This window comes from Clinocottus analis, unplaced genomic scaffold (assembly GCF_023055335.1).
Source record: "Clinocottus analis isolate CAN_PGR_092001 unplaced genomic scaffold, fCliAna1.0.p SCAF_10, whole genome shotgun sequence".
NCBI lineage: Eukaryota > Metazoa > Chordata > Actinopteri > Perciformes > Cottidae > Clinocottus > Clinocottus analis.
Genome location: NW_027175821.1, coordinates 13,222,820 through 13,244,266, shown reverse-complemented (window position 1 = coordinate 13,244,266; position 21,447 = coordinate 13,222,820). Strand labels below are relative to the sequence as shown.

Sequence of the window (21,447 nt, the reverse complement as noted above, 5' to 3'; positions counted from 1 at the left end):
CTCTGCAGCGCTGCAAGAGCAGCGAACGGTGTTGCCAGTGCACACACTCGTGAGGAAACGTACCGCAGTGGGTCTCTGTAAAGAGGCTGCATCTTAAATAGCACGCAAAGCCCTGTATGTTTTGCAGACCCGATATATACCCATGAAGCTTGAGCCATTCTTATTGAAATATTACAACAAACCACCTGTGACACTTTCAATATAAATCATGCATTTAGTCCCAGTCCGGTCTTAAACTCTCTTAAGTTTATCGACCCCTTCGGGAGGCACTTGAACATTTGAGCTCGACTCTAAACCCACAAAAACATCTCTTGGTTTATTTTCTGTCTCCATCAGCTCTGCAGGACCCTGTTAGGAGGCCACAGAGGTTGCAAACAAAAACCTCTGAAATCTCAAGTCAGACTCATTATTAAAGTCATCTTTTTTCTCTTCTGAGATGAAAAAGAATGTCTATTTTTCCCTTGGCCAAGACGAGGATATTTCTGCCTCTACACAGCAATGTAGTTTCATCATTTCCAGACAGATGTAAAGGCAGCAAAACTATATCAATAAGGCTAACACCACAATTAAATGCTTGGGTGAACAATAAATAAAGAATATTCTTTTAAAATTCAAAATAAAGCAAGGCTATGTAATTAATGTTAAAATCATACTTGAATATATTTTAGTAAGAAGAGAAGAGGTGACGTTCCTGTTATTATTTGCATTCTCTTGTATATAAATGATACATCGTTAAGCCTTTTCTATTTTAATATGCAGCTGCATCCCGGATTACTTTGGATATATATATATATATATATATATATATATATATATATATATATATATATATATATATATATATATATATATATATATATATATATATATATATATATATATGATTATCTGAATAGCTTGATTATCACATTTCTGATGCAGATTTCATATTGTAGAAACGCTTTTACATTCATGCAGTTTTTAACAAACAGTCACGGCTGCTTATGGAAACAACTGAACGGAGCGTGATGAGCGAACCCGTTTGAATTGCTTAAACTAAACGCGGTGGGAACTTGGGATGTGAACGTCGACAATGGTACAAAAAAATGCAAATCGCACACACTTATAAAACTCAACGAATCCATTTCCTTGTGGGTGTCCTTGTGACAAATAAAACATGACGACAACGAAAACATTCAATATGTGAAGAAAAGAAAATCAGTCCCCTTGGTAAAGGAAGTGCATGCAAGAGAACGGCCATCGGACTCGATGGCGTCGTCCTCCTTTTCCATTTCCACCTGAAGCAAGAGAAGCAGCAGAGATCTTGTGTTTTTCCTTGTCCCAAACTGTCCCGTTTGTTAGGGGAGTGTTCACAGTGCCAGTCGCCTCGAGGCAGTATATGTTCGTAACGTCCCACTTCACCAGTCTTGATTGAGCCGAGGGGCTCTGTGGAGAAGCATAATCCTGGTCTCATCTAGTGAGGCTGCATCAGGAAGACAGATTACAAGTCATCAGAAACGTCAAATCAAGCTCCAACACTTGAAACGTAGAATCTCCAGGCATCGCCGTCAGCGAGGGAGTTCCACTCTGCTGTGTGTGATTGAAATATGGAGACGCTACATCGACAGATTAACGCACACACACACACACACCTGACCACCCACAAGCACGCTTACATAAATGTACCCCCACACACACACACACACACACACACACACACACACACACACACACACACACACAGACAGACAGAGACACACGAGGATGAGGATGATTGTGTGGATGTGTTCAGTGGCCGCAGTCGTCCCAAGCACAATCGTTCTTCTGCTTGGCCAGTTTGCGAACCACTCGCTCCAGCTCTTTGCGAGACTTCTGCTCCTCTTCCAGAAACTGCTTCATCCACTTATTCTCCTGTGAAACATACAGACGGTGGCAGCATTTAGGAAGGTTGTCTGAAGCCCCTTTCCCACTGCACCAAAAAATAAATGAAAAAAAACAGACTTTCCACTCACGTCTGGATTTTGAATTAAATATATAATAAATCAAATCAATAGAGATTTCAACAATTATTAAGATGGATTAATATTTCAAACTAAAATGTATATTCTCTCCTTAAAGAAACCAGATTCTTGTCAGACGACAAACTTTTGACCTTGATTATAGAAACTCATTTTATTCAAAGAATCTAAATGAAACAGCTGTCTTTGCGAGTCCTTTCAATGTCCCAACAATCACAAGCTCAAGTTTGAAAGTTTAAACGAGAAAAGAAGTATCCACCTTCTAATTTTCACTGTTTACCAACAGTTACCAGTGATTGTGACGTCATGGCACAAAAAAAAGAAAAGGAATATCGGTACTCGTCGACTGGCAGTGAAAAAAAAAGTTAATTCTCAACCGTTTAAAAACCTGCATAAACATGCTACTTTTGTGAAAAATGGGTATTGTATATACGTCCTTGCAGGGCGATACAAGTTCATTATGAGATAAATCTGTATCTAAATTGACCATATAATTTGCTTTTTTTATGTAGCAGTTTTTAGTTTTGGAAAACAATGTTTCAGCCTGAACACATTCAGTACATTAAACACATTCAGTACATTAAACACATTCAGTACATTAAACACATTCAGTACATTAAACACATTCAGTACATTAAGCACATTCAGTATGTTGGTCAAACTAAATTCCCACTTACCTTTTTCAGGTCATGAACCTCGTCCTTCAGAGCATACACAGCATCAACCAGGCTCCTGGAAGAAATTCAAAAACAAGTAAGTTTTGCTGAACACTATCTTGGTTTTCCGTTTAAAACATCTGCTTGTGTATTGAGCAGGTAACAAACAATCTGCATATCAAGGTTATAGTGCCTCTAAACCCAAGGTCATACTATGTGAACATTCATGCCTTCACAGCCTGAATTGGATCAATATCAAATTTGGATTCAATTACAGTAAAAATTATTACAAAGCATTTGCCAAAAGTAATGATATGCTTACTTTTCCTCAATAACTGTCTGCCCGTTGCTCTTCATCTCCTCCACAATAATCTTCTCTTCCTCTGGCAGAAGCACCTGAGGGACACACTCTTTCCGCACCGCTGCACGCACACGCACACACACACACACACACATTAATGAGGAGGCTTGATTCATGGCTTCATCAGGTGTTAAAGATGTGCAATGCAGGAAGGCATTAAGGAAACATTTTTCTTACATAAACGCACGCCCGTGGCGGTCTGATGCAGGCTGGCGCCCGTGCAGTACGCCTCAATTACCCTCAGTATCTGAGCGTCCTCCTCCAGCGCCGCCGTGCCTGTCAAAACCAGAGACGGTCAATACCATAAACACTAAATTAAGCAATTTGACCAGCCGATGGTGTCACAAACATTTCTGCTTCGCAGATCAAAATAACTCCACACACGGCAGTAGAGCAATGAACACAGCATGACCTTACATGAGGACACGTCCTGCATTAAGCCCTCTCTCATTTTCGAGAAAGATAAAACTCATACTTTTCCTCGTTTGAACTTCGTCATCGGAGTGCTTCCGCTCTTTCTTCCTGTTGCCCGGCAGGAACTTCTTGATGGGCCGCGGGCTCTTGCTGGAGTCCTGGAAGAGCCCAACATCAAATTAAGTACTTCTCTCGCTCTCTAAACACACGCTGCATTACACACCTATGAAGCTGAGGCTCCAAAGCAAACAGAATGCAAGCTCACGGGGACGCACATCTTCGGTATAAACATACAACATCAAAAGGACAAAGTTCCATCAGCAAACAAGGCAGCAAGCATGTGGTGATGTCTGTGACCAACCCACCCGTCTGTGCTATCCTGAAAACTAAAATCAAACATTTTTTTTACGGTACAGAATATTTTACAGTGTTAATTAACGCTATGAGAAAGGATGTCGGTATGTTATCACATTAATTTCTACGAGCATTCCAACCACGAGGATGCGGTTTTATGAATGAGACATTTTCTTCTTTTTTTTTGCTGCTGCTTTGAGTAAAAAGGTCTAAAAAGAAAAAAAGAAAAAGTGCAATGTCTGTTTCCTCTCCTGCGCAGAATAAAAGTTAAGGTGTGATGAATAATCGACTCGCTGAAAATAACGGTTTAGTCACAGTAATCATGCTAACGCAGATGAGTGGAGTAACTCATGGCACATAAACGTCACATTCTTATGAGACTTCACATGAAGGAACTTGCTCCGTGCCCGTCGCTGGAAAAGGGAGGCTTGGTAGAACCCGCAAAAAAGAAAACAGATAGCAAGCAACTGTCTTTTTTAGTAATTTATGGAGAATCAACTTGCAAAACCTCTACCACACACACTCAGAAAAGTCCCTCATAAGAATCAGAAAAGGAACAATTGACAGCATCATTAGAATATAAAATGGAGAGTGGGGGTTTCTGGCACAACTTCACCTACTTTTAAAAAGGGGAATGGAGAGGATAAACAGTTCGAAAAGATCAAAACTTTTCCTACAAGTGCTTGAGTTCATGTGTAGAGTGATGAGCAATTCAGTGGCACACTGCAATTTGTGTCAAGCTTTAGCTTCATCCACTGCTTGGAGTACATCAATAGTGCAATATGCACAGTGCACACATGTTCTGGAACATTTTAATGACTTTAAAGCCGCAAGATTGACATCCATGGCCACTTGAGAGCAGATGAACAATATGCTTTGAGACATATAATCGCCATATGGAGCGGTAAACATCTGCCTTTACATGGAGCAGACAAAGATATATGATAGGAAACACAACTCTGGAGACACGACTGTGTCATGATGTTCAAAAATTGCACCCCAACTAGAAATTATTAGGCTACTACCGTTGCATGAGAAAGGTTGCTTTCTAACTTGACTCCCTAAAAGGGAATGAGAAAAGAAAGAAAAAAAAAGAGCTGACACGCAGGACCACAAAAAACAGGAAACCAACGGATGACAATGAGAGAGGAGAGAAGCAAACAGAGCGATGGCATGCCAGCTCAACACTGGGGCAACACACACACACACACACACACACACACACACACACACACACACACACACGCCATCCCAAACGCATCCCAACCCCACCCCTACCCACACACAGAGAGATGTGATCTAACCTTACCTTCATGATATAAGACATCCTCTACAGAAGGCAGTATGGAGAAAGAGGGAAAAAGGGGAAATGTGCATGAAAAAATACGACGAGAAAAGGGTGTGATAGAGAGTTAATGGTGAACATTTTTATACCCCCACTCTGCCATTCACCTATTCTTTGTCTATGCAGAATATATTAGTTACTTTAAGTAAAAAAAAGAGAAATATATGGAGAATTTAGCAGAAAGCGGGTTATGCATTCAGAGGACTATACGTGCATTCTTTGCAGGGCAGAGAAAAAGAGCCAAATAGCTACAAGCTATGACTAGAATCAGCTAGTGTAGTATTATTATCTGTATACATGATTCTTAGATTAGGAGCTACAACGTTAGGAAAAACAACATGTCGCATGTTTACTTTATTCAACACTGTTTAATGTATTTTACAGAGACCGTCTATCCAAAATGAAAGAGTTGAAAGAGCTGACTTTGTGAAAGCTTCTTCCTCCCACGTGGCTGTCAAAGCCAAGTACCGGTCGCTTTTAACCACTGGCACCATCGATGCCACACTATATTGCTGGAATAACCTTCCCCAGAACATAATCATGTTATGTGTCAGACGCACTCACAGTCGTGTTAGATCTATTCTATTTACTGCATTATTAATAACTCGTTGCGACTTTTCAGTCATGTACTTTATGTGTGAAGGGTTTTCCTGTTGTCAGCACGGCACAGCACAAAGATTTTACACTGTGGGACCACATGCAGTGGAAGTTATGTTAACATCAAACGTCACGAAGGAGTAGTTGATACAAATGTTCGGCAAAAGTAGAAAAGTTACAATTCTTATCTATAAATACTGAATGATCTTTAGTACAAAAGCAGATTACAGGCAGCTAACATGCCGACAGATTACAACTGCAGGTAGTTGACGAGATTTGCGTCCTGAAAATCCATATAAATACTGCTGAATATGTATCAATGACAGTCCAATTCATGGTTAAAGGTGTAACTTCACTTGTGTTATTTGTGTGTTGGGTGGAAGGTATTGTGTAAAACATATAGTGGAGATCTGAATAAAGTAGAGACAGAAAGAGGACACAGTGAGGGACTTGAAGTGGAGGAGGACTTCTCGTGGTTTCTGACTAACAATGTACTGCATCACTGCTTCTAAAAAGATGCATACTAAGCGTGTGTGCGCTTGTTGTTGCAACGCTACAACCGCCTACCTCTTTGTATCCCAGTGCGGCAGAGGGCTTGAGGGGAGGCGCTGGGCGCAGGCAGCTGAGGGACCAGGGCTTGCTGGTCTTTGGCGGCTCCAGGGGGCCACGACTGATGGCGCTGAGGCTGCCCAGGTGGGACAGGTGAGTGGGGGTGCCGACCATGCTCAGTGGCTTGCCTTCTACCGTCTACATGAGAGGTTCAAAGGAAAGAAGACAAGTAAGTGTGTGGGAATTATGCCTGTGATATTATCACACCTCTGCATGTTGCATGCTTCACTTTTGGTATTGTTTTGACGGTTCAATGTGTGTGTGTGTGTGTATATGTATGTATGTATGTATGTATGTATGTATGTGTGTATGTATGTGTGTGTGTGTGTGTGTGTGTGTGTGTGTGTGTGTGTGTGTGTGTGTGTGTGTGTGTGTGTGTGTGTGTGTGTGTGTGTGTTAACCTTTGAGATGGTTCCTGCCGGGCTTCCTCCTTTGGTAAAGGGTTGAAGGTGCTCTAGCCATTCTTGTAAATCCTGGGCAGTACTGCAGAACACTGTAATACGATCGATCATGCTTCCTGCAGCACATAAGTACACACACACACACACACACACACACACGCACACACACATCAGTAAAAGCCACATATGGCCGAGAAAAGTCAAAATGCCACGATCACAACTAGAACAGCCAGTTGTTGAAATGCAAGTATCTCTTTTGGAGATCGAAGTCTAATTCAGAAAAAAAATGTTGCCTTCAATATTTGTGTTTTGTCTAAAAGTATTCATGATAAATACGACAATTCCCAAAAATATATTAAAGTGCAAATTAATTGAATTAAAAATGAAGGCTTTACTGTGGAAGTGAATCAAATGATTTCTCTATATCGTATTTTCTTTGAAAAAGTGGGACACGTCTGAGCTTCTTTTCTTGGCTGAAATAAATACATATTTCACAATCCCTCGACAGCTAGTTTACATTCAAAAAGTTAGGTATTGTCGTATGACTTTGTGCTCTGGGATCAGACACTGCATGAACTTTGTATTTTGAAGACAAGGTCCCCTGACTGTTTCTTGGGCGAATGCTTATTGGGCAAAACGAGACATAATTTTCTCCAGAGCTTCAGATGCAAACCTGCAATGTCCAAGGCATAGTGTCCATTGTCTGCATCCTCGGCATGTCTTGTTACTGTGGTGCCTGTCAGTGGCAGTCTTCCCTGAATGGAACAAGCAAAAGCAGGGGAAATAATACGGCACTGCATATAGTAGGTAGGACATGTTTTCCATATCTTGCTGTAGCCTAGAGTGATTGAGCCAACAAAGACTCAAACTTACACAATTGAGGAGAAAATAGTCATGAAGGACTGATGGAGGATACACACTGTATACTGTGTTGCTCACCTGATAAATAAAGCCACTCATCCGGGGACTGGCAGAGAGCATGACTAACACATTAGGGAACAGCATTAGATAGCGCTCCTCTTTTTCCTGCAAAAAAAGAGACAGAAATGACTTGTTCCAGTGTGGCCTCTTAGTTTATTCAATCAGTGGAAGGAAGGTGGCTGAGGTTGAACCTGTTGATTTGTAGTGCTTGTCACAAAGCAAGTCACACATTAAGACTCGAAACCATAATCAGAGATGACTTTTGCATATTTTAGCTTGAGTTAGCACCTCGGAACGGGTTTGGCAAGGCTGTCGCTTGTTGTATAGATGGGAAATTAGATGGGCTGCCAAGACGGCATGCTGCAGAGTATGGTGGTTGGAAAGCGGTTAGCAGAGATAAAAACATAAAAGAGGCTGAATCTAAATGTTTATGGTGGGCTTTATTTCCAACCACCGACTTAAAATCTACCTCTGCATAGAAACCACACAAGAGAAGATGGTTTTCAGTATGTGTATGGCCTACATAGGTTTCTGCTTAGACACAGGAGGGGGATGTTAAATTGTTAAACAGAGAAGGAGGCCGTCATTTTGTACACACGGTTCACTGGGAACCCTAAAACACAATCAGGCCAAGTCACATAAGGTAGATTATTCACATTTGTTGTAAAGAATGACACTTCTGGGCATCAGGGCGGGTAGCTCATACTTGTGAGACTTGGTATTAGTCAAATACTTATAGAGCACTTCACCCAAGGGTGCCTTTCCTACTCCCTCTGTCTGCTTACATGCAACACCCCATGCATTCTCAATCGAGAACAATGCACTTTATATAGAGATAAAAATAATAATAATAAAGCATCCAGAATGTGAAAATATTAGCTAATAAGAATTTGCTGAATCTCAAATTTAGACATAGAATTTATTGCACTTTTCTTTTTTTTTTTTTACTATTTGGGGTTATTGCAGCTGTCTGGATTGTTGGTCAAATATTTTTTATAAATGTTGGACTGTGTCAACTGCATGTCTAACTGCTAGTATATTCATTGAGAAATGTATATGATAATTAAAAAAAACTGATCATCATTTCAAAGTCTATTAGAGATGGAAAAAGAAGCTCATGGAAGTCCATCTTACATCTTCTCTGTACATGCAAAATCCAATTGTGTGCTTAGCAATGCAACACATCCTGTGACACCCTTCCTTCCTTTCTTCTATTGCCATTGATGGATGAAACTCGGGTGATTCTAATCTACACCTTTCTTCTTTTATTTCGTCTCTCACCTCACTGGACCCATTTTTGATGTGGGCCTGGGACATGTAGGCCACGTGACCCAGGCTCTTCATGCTGTCTCCCTCCCAGCCACGCACTGGTTCTGACAAGATCTGCAGCTCCAGGTTCTTGCGCTTCCGCAGCTCCTGGCACTGCGTCTAAACACAAACACACAAACACCATCTAGTCAAAAAAGATGCAAAAACATTTCATTTGAACAATGAAGTATATAGGGCCACTTTGGAGAGATCTTTTTCTAGATTACTGGATTTGACGAGTTCCAGTCGAATTTACACAATGTCAAACATGTGACACACACTCTGGTTTCTTGTCTTTTAGAAATACTGAGTAATGAGCAGCAGGGATTTTTTTCCCCACTATGGATATGGCTTTAGAAAATGGAAACTAACATTTCTTATACCTCTTGCTCATAGGTATAGGAACTAACCTGTAAAATAAAGTAGCATATTTTCAGGTGCTGGTTAGGGGCTCTCCCTCCTCAAACAGGAAAAATGACATATCATTTTCCACCCCACATTGTGCCAAAATGAATCACTCAACACAGAGAGCTGCAGCAGTGTAACTAGCATTTCAAAAGCCCCTGCCCACCCAACCACTTAAAAACACAAAGAAAAAGGAGACTTGCAAATTACAACAGTCAGTTTTGGGTGAAGTTTTTTTTTCCTGCTTTCCTGTACAGCTCTGCTGAAGAGACATGTGAGTCAACTCGTCTATTCTTACTAGGAACTCAAGAGTTATACGGAGGAAACTGTGTCTCAGAGTTCACTCAGGTGCAGTGCGGTTGCATCGTTTAGCCACTGCAGGAACAACACGCCCAACAACACGCAGCACACATACGTCTATTTTTATTTTTTCACCCTCTCGCCAGCGCCGTGCTTATTTATCAGTTGCGATACTAAAGTTACGTTATGCGGCTATTTGTGTGTTATCTGTCCGACGACAAAGGTGACATCATAAAAACTATACAAATAATCACCATCAACCCAAACATGAGACTAATCCTACATTTGAAAAGCAAATTTATTTAAACACAAGTTGGGTTCGGCAGAAGGATGTCAGAGGCTGACCACGGAGGACACGTCTGACCGTTTACGCATGCCTGTCTACGGGTTAAATCAGTCATTTTTTAACCATTGTGCCACGGCACACCATAGGCCATAGAAGATGCCCTGGGAAAAAGTCCAATTTCACTTAAATCGCTTTAAAAGAATCTTATTTAGTTGCCGCAAGTCATTTTTCCATTGTTGCGCGTCTGAGCCTGTAATATAGTAGCTGGCCTCGTGATGAAATACTCTTCCATGCCAGTAGGTAGCTCAATAATTACCTTCCATATGTGTATGTATGTGCTGTATTATGCTACAATGTGACATTTTGTAACTTTTTTGGTTGTTGGTGTGCTTTTATTGTAGAAGATGTGCCGCGGTTTAAAAAAGGTGGAAAAACACTGGGTTAAATAACACACACACACGCACGCACGCACGCACACACGCACACACGCACACACACACACACACACACACACACACACACACACACACACACCTTGGCATCGCAGCATGCTTCAAGACCGTCTTAAGGGCCGTGCTTTGACACAAAACAGTGGCTTGAATTTTGTTGGGAAGATAAATCAATAATTGGACAAGAAAAGGAGATTACAACCCAATAATTGAGAATCGACATGAGGCTGCCAGCGTGTTTATTGTGTTTGGCCTTGTTCTTTTCTGTACACGCCAAATCCCTGGTGAAGATGAACAAAGATAATATAGTTATCTATATTGGACGTATCCAGACTCACCACGAGGCTCCTAAACGCTGCCGTTGCCTTTACGATGTCAGCATAGTCTGGATGCGCTTCCTGTGGAGGAAACCAAACGACACATCAACAAACACGGCAGCCTAACTCTGAATGTTAAAGCACATACTAAGCATGCTGTAATATACGCAGCAGGTCAGAGGTTTAAAGAGACAAAGACTCAAAAGATGTTTCACTTTCCTTTGACATACGTCAGACATTAATGGCTATATAGTTGTTGGGCAAAGATCAAATCTACAATATTAAATGTTGTACAGACATAAATACAACATTCTGAAAGTATTTTCAAATCCTCTATTCAATAAATATACTTTTTGAATTACATATTTCAATATATATTTCGACATAGGCGTATTTCTATTTCCTGTACCTCCACATGTCTCTCCAGCTCCTGCAACAGCGTGGGGTATTTGTCGAGCCTCATGAAGGGCTTACTGAGACTGGTGGTCAGGGTCAGGATCCCTGGAGAACTGGCTCCTTGGCTCTCCATGAACTTGTCGAGTTCCTCACTGTTAAACAAAGTCAGTTCAGTTTTTTAGATTATTTAATTGGTATAAACTACAGCGTGCAGAGCGTCTCTACGGGTCCAGGTTCAAGGACTATTCAAAGATGCAGATTTATGATGATGAGAACTTGATGGTACTATAAAACCGTTAATGCTACCACAAAACATTGCATTGTGTTGAATATTTGTTTCAATAGAAAGCACTGGAAATCTTATATTTCGCACACATAAATGATTGTATCATCTAGTAATGTATTAACATATTGCTATCTGTGTAGGTTAAGTGGGAAATGGATAAAGAAAGTAGAAATGTGCTCAAAAGGGGAAGTTTGTTTCCATAGAATGAGCATTACATATGCAGCCACAGCAAATGTACATTTACCGGTACATACACACACTAAAAAAATAACTATAATTTGTAACCTAACACTGAAAAACAATCCTTCAAAGAGGCAAAACTACTATCTATACTCTTTGAATTTTGATTGCGTGACAGCAAACCGATGAGATAAAATGTCCAACCACTTTCTAAAAGTTTCCATTTATTTGTTGTTGCTGTCAGAACCACCAACAACATTGACACACACACACACATCGTGTCACTTGTTGAGCATGTGCAAATAAACCACACATAAGTGCAATGGTGTTAATGACATTAAAAAGACACCACAAATTAGGTCATCCTTTTTTTGCACTTTTCCTCTCGCAGTACTCTCATTTCACTGCAAACTTGGAAATGTGATTTGAAAGTAACACCATTCACGGGTTTCCATCATCCAAAAGTTCAGTCATACTGTATCCTGTAGCAACACTAACTGGCAACATTGAGTAAATGTGAATGTCACAAAAAAGGCTCATCCTCCTGCAACTGAAACGCAAAAGTGCTTACAATGAACAAGCACGTCGCTTGCCTGTGAACATAACCACAATGACAATGTATCCTGTCAACAGTCTACTTCCTGTGTGAAATTCAACTTCATCTGCGGCTCGCTATGTAGAATCTGAGAAGCGGCTTCGACATTACTCAATATTAACGCTTTGTTTTGCTATTTGACAGCAACTCTCATCTCCGCGACAGACATTGAAAAACAGCCGGTCCCACTCAATGAGAATGACGCTTTTTAATAGAAGCTGGGTTTAAGGAAACCTCCCGCACTTGGGGGGGATTTGGTGTCACTGCTCAGTTTGAGTGAAGCCCCCCCCCCCCCTCAGGTCACTTACGGATGGGAAGCCTGACACCTTGTGGTTGGAAGTTAAAATGAACCACGTCAACTCTTCTCAATTATATGAAACAAATTCCTGTGAAATAGACATGTGAGTAAGCAAAGTCTGAGGGCATTTAGGTTGGTTATGTTGATGGTTTCCAACCTTTTGTGCCCGCGACCCGATTGCACATTCCAGGCTGTATGCCTGAGAGTTTTAAACAACTCAATTAACTAGTGATTATTCCTTCGCAGATCGTTTCATTGAATACATTTTAGGGGCAGGAGGAGGAGGTCAAACAAGACTCCAAATTTGTTGAGCAGAATATAATTTTCCTTCATAGTGTGAAGGATGTTGTTTCTGTTTACTACTCCATAGTTGTAACCCCCATTAGTTGAGTGAGTCCCCCACCATGAGGCTCATGAAATGCCTAGAAATTAGGCCGAATGACTTCACACAGTTGGCATAATAGCGGGGCTTTTACGTTTCCACAAACTATCTTCTCAGACATTTCTTGGTTGTGGTGAATGGCTGTGGTATGACTGACCTGTGGTCAGTGAGGATGCAAACAGCTGAAGGATGGCTGCAACAGTAAGCCAGGTACAGATTCTTGATCTGACACATCAGGTTTAAATAGCAGCCCGCTACTCGCTGCTGGCCCTCTGGGACTCTGCGAAGACAGAAGAACATGGTCGGAAAAAGAAGAGCGATACGGAGAGAGAAGAAACGTTTGCAGGGATGATATACTGAATAGTCAAGACTACAAGACTGTTCTAACAAAATACAGGTCATTGGCATTCAATTGAATTCCCAAAAAATACTTAGTAATACATTAGGGTTTCTTAAACTGAATTTTGTAGCAATTCCCAGGCCAAATGATATAGTTTTACAGTATTTCAAGAACTATATACTCCACAGCCGTTTCTTTCCAGAAGCCTTGGATGTCAGAGTTTCCCAACTGGTGTCGAATGGTCTGCTAGAGGCATTTGATTATGTACAATACAAGCACAGCAAGAATGCACCGTGGTACAAACTCTCCGCTAAGCCGAGTTTATTGAGAATAAACTGAGCTAATTGCAAAACGTTTCCATGGAGATCCGTGTCCAGCATGACTTACTTGGTACAGTCCTCCAAAGCCGCACACAGACCCTGCTGGAAGGTGAGTATCTCCTCCAGGTTTCCACAGAGGGTGGCGCTGTCTGCACTGCTCAGCCTGAACACATTAGACAATAGCAACTGCTCACCAACAGGCATGATGGAAGAAAGGTAAACTTGAAAGCACAGCGAGCTTTATCATCCCATATGACTTCAGTAAATTCAAGAATAGAGACTTATTGATGAAACGTTAATTTCATTTCTAGGATACGCATCTCGAATCACACATTGCCCTCAGGATTCGATGAAGCATTTTGCCCATTATTGGATCGGTCACATCTCCTTTTCGTTGCCCTTACTTGTCGCTGGCTTGCAGGGCTCGTAGATAACCGCTGAGCACCGTTTGTAATTCTTTGACAAACTCCCGCTCATGTTCCAAGATGTCTTGCACCACCTGCAAAGAAAGCACAGTCCACAGAACAGTTAAGAATGCACAATATTTCCTCAAAATTAAATGTTCAAGGGAAAACAAGTTAATAATTAGGAAAATCTTTTTTTTTTTTTCTTGTTAGTCCACCATAGTTCATCGTTAGTTCACTTAAAATGTGTCCAAGTTATAAAATAGATACAGTAAAATAGATCAAATGAAAACAAAAAGCAGACACAGTGATCACATGGTAACTAAGTCAGTATGAGCTGCCAGTATTTTGACAAACTCCAATAAAAGATTTAAGAATGACAAATATATTTAAAATGTATGAATACCTGACACACAGACAAACATTGTTTTAGTGGAAGCAAAGTGAGAGAAGGAATAATTATATTTTTACATATTCCAATAGATTTGACTCACCACACTGTAATAGTTCTTGGTCAGCTGAGTGCCTTTAGGAGACAATGGCTTCTCTGTGAAGGAGTCAAGTAAAAAGGATGAGAGCGCTCCTCGGAACTAATTCGTTATAATCGTCAAAAAGATGAAGAAAAAAAAGTATTGAGGTCACAGTGACCTTGGCCGCCGATAACAAAATTGTCTCAGTTCTTCCTTGATTTCAGGTCGACGTTTGAGCAAAATCTGAAGGAATTCCCTTCAGGTGTTCGTGAGATAGACGGGTGGACAACCCGAAAAACATAATGCCTCTCTGACCAGCAGCATCAAATACATTTCCATGTATTTTGCGACACGGCAACTTCATTTAATCAAAGCTTCTTCTTTTTTTTTTAAGATGCATCATCAAACTATGCTATAGCCCCATCATTACACTTCCACGTAAAGATGTTAAATGCAAATTACCAATTACCATGCAAGTGTATATAAATCCATATCTTGTATATTCCACAAAAACTTGCCACAATAAACTCCTTTTGAGACGTACAGCAGCATCCTACTCAGGAATCATGATTCTGAATGTGAGGCCAAACTCACCGCAGGGTTTGATCTCCCGGACGTAGTTGCTGGGGAACCAGCCCGTCTTGCCGTTCAGTGAGCCCTCCCACCATCCGCCATCCTCCTGCCGCATCACGTGGATCAAGTCGCCTTTGTTGAACGACAGCTCATCCTCGTTGTTGTGCTTGAAGTTGAAGCGAGCCTTCACCATCAGCTGCCCGCCTCCACCGTTCTCGGACATCTCCTGTTGGAGAGACGGTCAAACATCAAATGAAATTAAAGTTAAGTGACATGCGTCGTCATCAGCGGTAAACAACAACAACAACAACAACAACAACTAAATGTAGGTGAATAAGCCTGTGAAGTGAGGAGAGAACGGAAAATGCAGAAGGTACCGTACCACTGATTTGGATTGTCGACGCAGAGAGCCTTTGGATTTGGCGGAGGAGAGTGTGTGTGAAGATGTCGACTGACGTGGGGAGTGAGAGCCGGACTGCGAACATGACCTCTCAGGAGCACATTCTATGAACACACACACACACAGGAAATATGGTCAAATTTTACTTTGGTAACATTTATGTCTGAGCTTGTGACTTCCTGGTTCTCATTAGGTGAACAACTTCACCTACAACACATGCCACCATCATCATCATCATCATCATCATCATCATCGTTGAGGCCAGCACACATACTTTGAGCTGACATCTTGATGATAATTCATGCGAGTATGGCCCTGCACAGCGCCAGGATATCTCGCTCTCTCACACACAACCACAACAACAAAGTATATCTCAGTCATCGCTCCTGCTGTTTATGTTGGTTTAGCAAATACATTTGTTTTAGTTACTTGACATATGTTTAACAACATTTCCTCCAAACATGTCTCGTGTCTGAAGTGCAGTTCTGTAGGGAAATAATGCGTGCCACCGACATGCATCCCCACTACAGTGTCATAACTGGGCCTCTGCGGCAGAGTTACAGCTGGATTTTTGGTCGGTAGCTGCCAGCTGTCCTGCAGCGGATGTGCAGTCCTGGGAGGTGCACTGACACAGCTATCAATTGTGTCACTAATAGTCACTTGAAAAGTGACACATGGCAACCTCTTACAAGCTAACAAGCAGAAACATAATCACAGCGGACAGACTTCCTATCAAATGCCAACTGGATGCAAGCCAGGTCCACTGTCTGATGCTTGTGCAAATCACAGAGGAAAGAAAGGAAATAAATAACAGTTCCCCATTAGCCTTAATAATCTCTTATTCAGATCCAATAAGCAGTTCAGGTCGACGCAATTAAACGGACAAATGCTATTGTGCACTTTCACTCACAGCAGTACAATGTGCTATGGTAACACTTTGTGTAATCTTGTTTCATCAGCAGATCATGTGTAATGTTTGGGGAAAGAGGTTCCCTACTGCTGTCCATATGCTGAGACGCGAGGGAGGGCGAACTGATGTGATGGATGCGACACTGAGGGCGGAAGGGACAGTCTACATGTGCCGCTCGTTGGGCTCCAACATGCCGCTCCCAACACACCCGCACGGAGAGAACAAGCCCTGCTGTCGGCTGCGCTCTGTGGATACCGCAGCTATTTTTGTATGCAAGCTATGTTCAAAAGTATTTACCCTAAACAAACATTCATTCTAAGAAATGTCAGGAGCAAAGCCAGAAGAGGATAACGAATGCCAACACAGAGGCCTCTTGTGTTTGATCATATCAACTGGTGACTAATCCACTTCAAATCAAGTTCCCTTTTGAAGATAGGAGAACAGCTGCTGGGCATAGCCAGCCTATAAGCGATTTGCATATCAAGCAAAGCCAAAGTACTGAGGGAGGCTTCGGGTCCACATCTGAGATTGTGGCACGTGTCCTCCCCTTCATTTAAGTACACTCAAGAGATTGATCATGCATTAACAAAGTCATGGCCAGTGTAACATATCCCCAAAGGACGATAACACCATAGTGTTTAAACAATTACCTGATTAATTAATGGGTCCAAAACCAGACGGCAATGAATCAATTCAGTAATTTATCAAAACACTTTGGTGCCTTTGTTTGTTGTCCATCATTGTAAATTGAATATCTGAGTTTTGTACCGTTAGTCAAATTAAACTGGAAGACAACACCTTTTCTAAAAAAACTTTTGACATCAATTACACAGAGATAATTATGAGCCGCAGCATCAGAATCACACGACACTGCTCACATGTCACAAACTCCATAACACCAAACAAATAGCCTGGAACATTACGATTAATTATGAGACACGCAGAGGTGGCCAATTGATCCAGAAACGCTGACTAAATCATTCTAAAGGCTGCTGGTTCTCTGGCTGCTGTGAGCTGTGTGTGTGATACTACATAATGCACTTCGCTCCATTCTGAGCTCAATCCAAATGTCAGAAAAAACATAAAACGAACCAAAGAGAACATTATTAAGGGTGTCTCAACGGATGCACATGAGTAAATATGGTACGCAGCATGACACAAACACACACTGCTATGCCAGCTGCCCATAGATAACACACACACACACACGCAATCATGACTTACAATGGCTGCATGGCAGAAGTCTGTAAAACCATCATCGCACATACATGTGGAAACAAGGAATCGCCTGCTAACACGGAGCTACATGTGCTGTTTTTCTCTCTCCAAACTTCTTCCGTCGATTGTTTGCATCAAAGTGTTAGGGTGTAATATACAGATTTTCCACTGAAGTCATAATTTATCGGGATACATAACGTGAGACCAAATGCTACGATCCATTTTTGTTATCAAGAATTCCCCAATATGAGGGACAGGAGGTGCACAGGGAGAGACACTGAAAAACTCTTACCTTGTGTGGCAAAGTTGACAGCCAGCAGAGTGGTCAGCACCTTGCCAAAGTTCTCGCCAGTGTATAGCCACTCTGGTTCAAACCCCTGGATGGAAAAGGAACAGAGGAGATGGGATTAGACCAAAAACCCCAAACACATCTGTTCTTACGAGCCGGAATCCATCAGGCGCGAAAGAAGAGGAAGTAACAATTATAATTATTCTACAGATAGCACAGATCTGAGCTGTAGAGGCTCGTTCAGTGGATACAGAAACAAAACAATAGAGACACCCACACACAACGAAACACACAGAGATTTGAATAACCCTACAGACAGAGATTTTAAAAAGTGGGATGTTGAGCATGACCTATATTTTGCGACTTAGTGGTTTGTTATAAAACAGACAATGCTAGACTTATTTAAAATTTGCACACAAACAATGATGCTTGCGCGCGCGCACACACACACACACACACACACACACACACACACAAACACACACACACACACACACACACACGCACACACACACACACACACACAGCTTGCTCACTCTGTCTCAGACTGCTATCTTCTTTCTTCTAGAAGATAAGGTTTCACATTTTAAATAAAACATCTTAAATATAGAGTTTGAGTAGTACAGCCTTGGTGATACGTTATGTAGAATCTCATCAGAGTTAAAGCGAGTGTGGCCATCACATCTCTATAAGAGCAGCCTTAAGGTCTATATTTCATCAAGTAAAAAAAAACACTAGAAAATAACATTGAGCAAAAATATTCTGCGCCACTGCTTTCAAGAGTAGAAAATACTAGAAAAAGACATTTGCAATAAAAAAAAAAATGGAGTATGTAGTTCTTCCATCACAATATTGATCAGTAATAACTGTTGCTAGTATTGACATCTTGACCATCTTTAGCAATGAGTCACAGTCTGAATACGTGTTACTCGGATTGACAGCAGTGTGTAAAAAATCTGAACAAATGAATAATCTTGTGCAGTTTAAAATGTAGTAGAAAATCTGTGACCTTCAGCAGTAATTGGTGCTTCCTCTTTCTTCATCTCGGGGCAGAAGTGAAAGCAGTGTGACTGCTCTCTTTGTGCAGTCAAAATAAAAGCAGCCACCATTTGCTACGGCGAAAAACAAGAGAGAAAAGCTTCTCTAACCACGATCACATCACTGACCAAAGGATGGGTAGGGCCTGCCGGAGCACCACAGACATCCCCTAACTTACAATATCGGACAGAGGCAAAAACTTCTGCCCATGAGCTACTGGCTGGCTACAGAAGGTCTAATTATGGGCAAAGGCAGGGCTGCAGGATGAAAGCAAAAGGGACCTCCCACACATAACAAGCCAGCTGGGCAGGACTACTGAACTGCTTGACTTACAGTGAGCCAAGCTGGCTGACTCAATTAGCTGTTTAAAGAAACCAACTGATGTGACTCAAGACCAGAAAGGATTATTTATAAAGCCGAGAGGAGAAATTACTGTCCAGTGTGGCAGAAACCAGCTGGCACCGAGACGGGGAAAACTCCCAACATCTGTGAATGATTTGAACATCTTTTTGAGGAACACAGCCCTGCAATGTGTGTGAATAGGAGATTGTGTTACCTGCAGCAAATTAACCAATGTAAATGTCAAAGCAGTATAAAAGACTAAATGAATACTAAAAAAGGAAGTCTGAAAGTAAGTTGTAGCCCTTTGATAACTACTAGTCAGAGCAGTCCCCATCCTGTCTGGCGAGTGTGAGTGACTGACAGCATGGATATGCGAGGAAAACAGATGCCAGCAAGGTAAGCAGATCACAACACGAGCAAGAGCGTGTTAAAGTCTGCACTGCAAACTGCAGCTCAGAGGGTTAGTTAAGTAAAGCAATGATGACAGAGAGAGATTGAGAGAGAGAGAGAGAGAGAGAGAGAGAGAGAGAGAGAGAGAGAGAGAGAGAGAGAGAGAAGGCCATGTCCAAAGCATCGACACCTAAACAGACGCATAACTACTTACCTCCACTTTCAAGGACGAGCATCCCCTTAAAAACTCCCTGGAATTGGTGATGCAGTCGGCTTCAGTTCTCGGGTCCTGGCAGTACTAATCACAAACACACACACGCACACAAAATAAAACATACAAACACAACACACGACAGACAGACATCTGACACAAAGCTCGTATCTAACGCCTACGCTGCTGTCATTTCAGTCACACAGAGAAAGTAACGTTGCTGGAGCACATGACGTGGTACCCGACAGATAACTAAATAACTGGATTCTCTCTACGTCTCCCTTCTTGCATACATAACCATGAACCGCACAGGACTCGTCAAAGTAACCGGGTTCAAGCAAAACATCCGCTCACTTTCCAAACTTTCAAAATAAAGTTTTCTGAAGGGTCGAGTTACGACGTTGAAAATGGGGAAATTTAGGAGGAGAAATGCGGCTTTTTTGTTTTGAGTAAAGTTCAGACTGTGTAAGAAGCAAAACAAAAAGAGCAAAAAACTAGGCACAGGAGGTCATCATAAAAGAGAGAAGTTACTACTTCCGGTTTTATTCTCGTTTAGCTGTCTTGACGCCGCTTTTTTTCAAAGGGGGGAGGTCGCATCGGTAAGAGCCGTTCAGGAGGAAGTGACGAACTGTCTTTGCAACTGTTATTTGTCATATCAACTTTGTCCTCTCAACAAGCTATGCGTGTCGTTAACGTCGGGGTAACACGTCAAAACAAATAAAGTTGTCTAAAACCCCGCACCCCGTGTAATCCCCCTGCGCGAGCCCTCCGACGTAGTCCGTGTCCGATGTTTCACGCACTCTTCCGACCGAGTCGGTCGTGTTTTGGTGGGTGTTGACACCAAGGCACTCGTGTCAAGAATGCGGAACATTTTTTTTATACAGGAAACAACAATTTAAAATGTCCCCTAAGTGAAAAGAAAACAAATGCAGCGTTTTATTTCGATGCACGAGGCTCTGCAGCAAAACGCACGAGCGGCTAAAACTTAAGGGCTCGCGAGCTACACGCATTAAAAGGCCTGCTGCAGGGAGAAGTTCTTGTCGGGTATCGTTTTCATCAAACCCCTCCCTTCCGTCCTTCCTTCCTTCCTTTCCCCGGGAGCCGTCGATCATTTAGCATTTGTTGACTTACATTGACTTAAATCAACAGCTCACCTTGGGAGTGAAGCCAGGTATGAGCCGCTCCGCGAGCTTGCACAAGACGACCCCATCCTTCAACGATGTTTTCAAAAACTCCTCGGGATCCGCTATATTCTTCTTAGGCGAGCTGAGCACTCCGAGGGATATTAACCACGTTACCGTCTGTTCCTCTGGATTCATAGCTCCACAAAACGAGCATTGCCTAGGCACGCATTGCTGAAAAAAAAACTTAAAAAAAACAAAACTGGCGGCCTGTTCCGTATCAATATGAAACTCACATCCGCACTTCTGCTACAAGTAAAAAAAAAAAAAAAAAAAAAAAGAGGCGGTGGGGGAAGGACGACGCGGTTTCCACACGCAAAACTGATGATCACCCCTACTGGCAAATAGGCACCTCAACAATAGACAGGAGTCGTTTTCCTCTGCAGAGGAGCTCGTGTTGGCAGAGGGCACTTTCTCTAATGTTACAAGTGCCAATGCAGCAATGAAAAGGAAACAACAGGGAGCTGGGAATCTGTAGGGTTAACTGGATATGCGACATGTAAA

The 21,447-nt window shown here is 41.8% G+C and overlaps 1 protein-coding gene across 2 annotated transcripts; it reads right to left on the bottom strand.

Annotated features, from left to right (window-relative positions):
• Positions 1-1,102: 1,102 nt before the first annotated feature.
• Positions 1,103-21,173, bottom strand: arhgef6 (Rac/Cdc42 guanine nucleotide exchange factor (GEF) 6). Of its 2 annotated transcripts, XM_068590942.1 has the most exons (22): positions 20,917-21,173; positions 19,766-19,849; positions 17,785-17,869; positions 15,347-15,468; positions 14,986-15,190; positions 14,416-14,468; positions 13,922-14,016; positions 13,585-13,680; positions 13,015-13,137; positions 11,130-11,268; positions 10,742-10,801; positions 8,937-9,083; positions 7,674-7,760; positions 7,408-7,489; positions 6,735-6,850; positions 6,292-6,471; positions 5,092-5,112; positions 3,490-3,586; positions 3,192-3,290; positions 2,976-3,075; positions 2,675-2,729; positions 1,103-1,890 (listed from the first exon to the last, which is right to left on the bottom strand). In XM_068590942.1, the coding sequence occupies exons 1-22, from the start codon at positions 21,079-21,081 to the stop codon at positions 1,768-1,770; spliced, it is 2,334 nt and encodes a 777-aa protein (XP_068447043.1). In that variant the 5' UTR covers positions 21,082-21,173; the 3' UTR covers positions 1,103-1,767. The 2 variants fall into 2 exon arrangements, with proteins under 2 accessions (XP_068447043.1, XP_068447052.1); XM_068590951.1 differs by lacking the exon at positions 5,092-5,112.
• Positions 21,174-21,447: the final 274 nt, after the last annotated feature.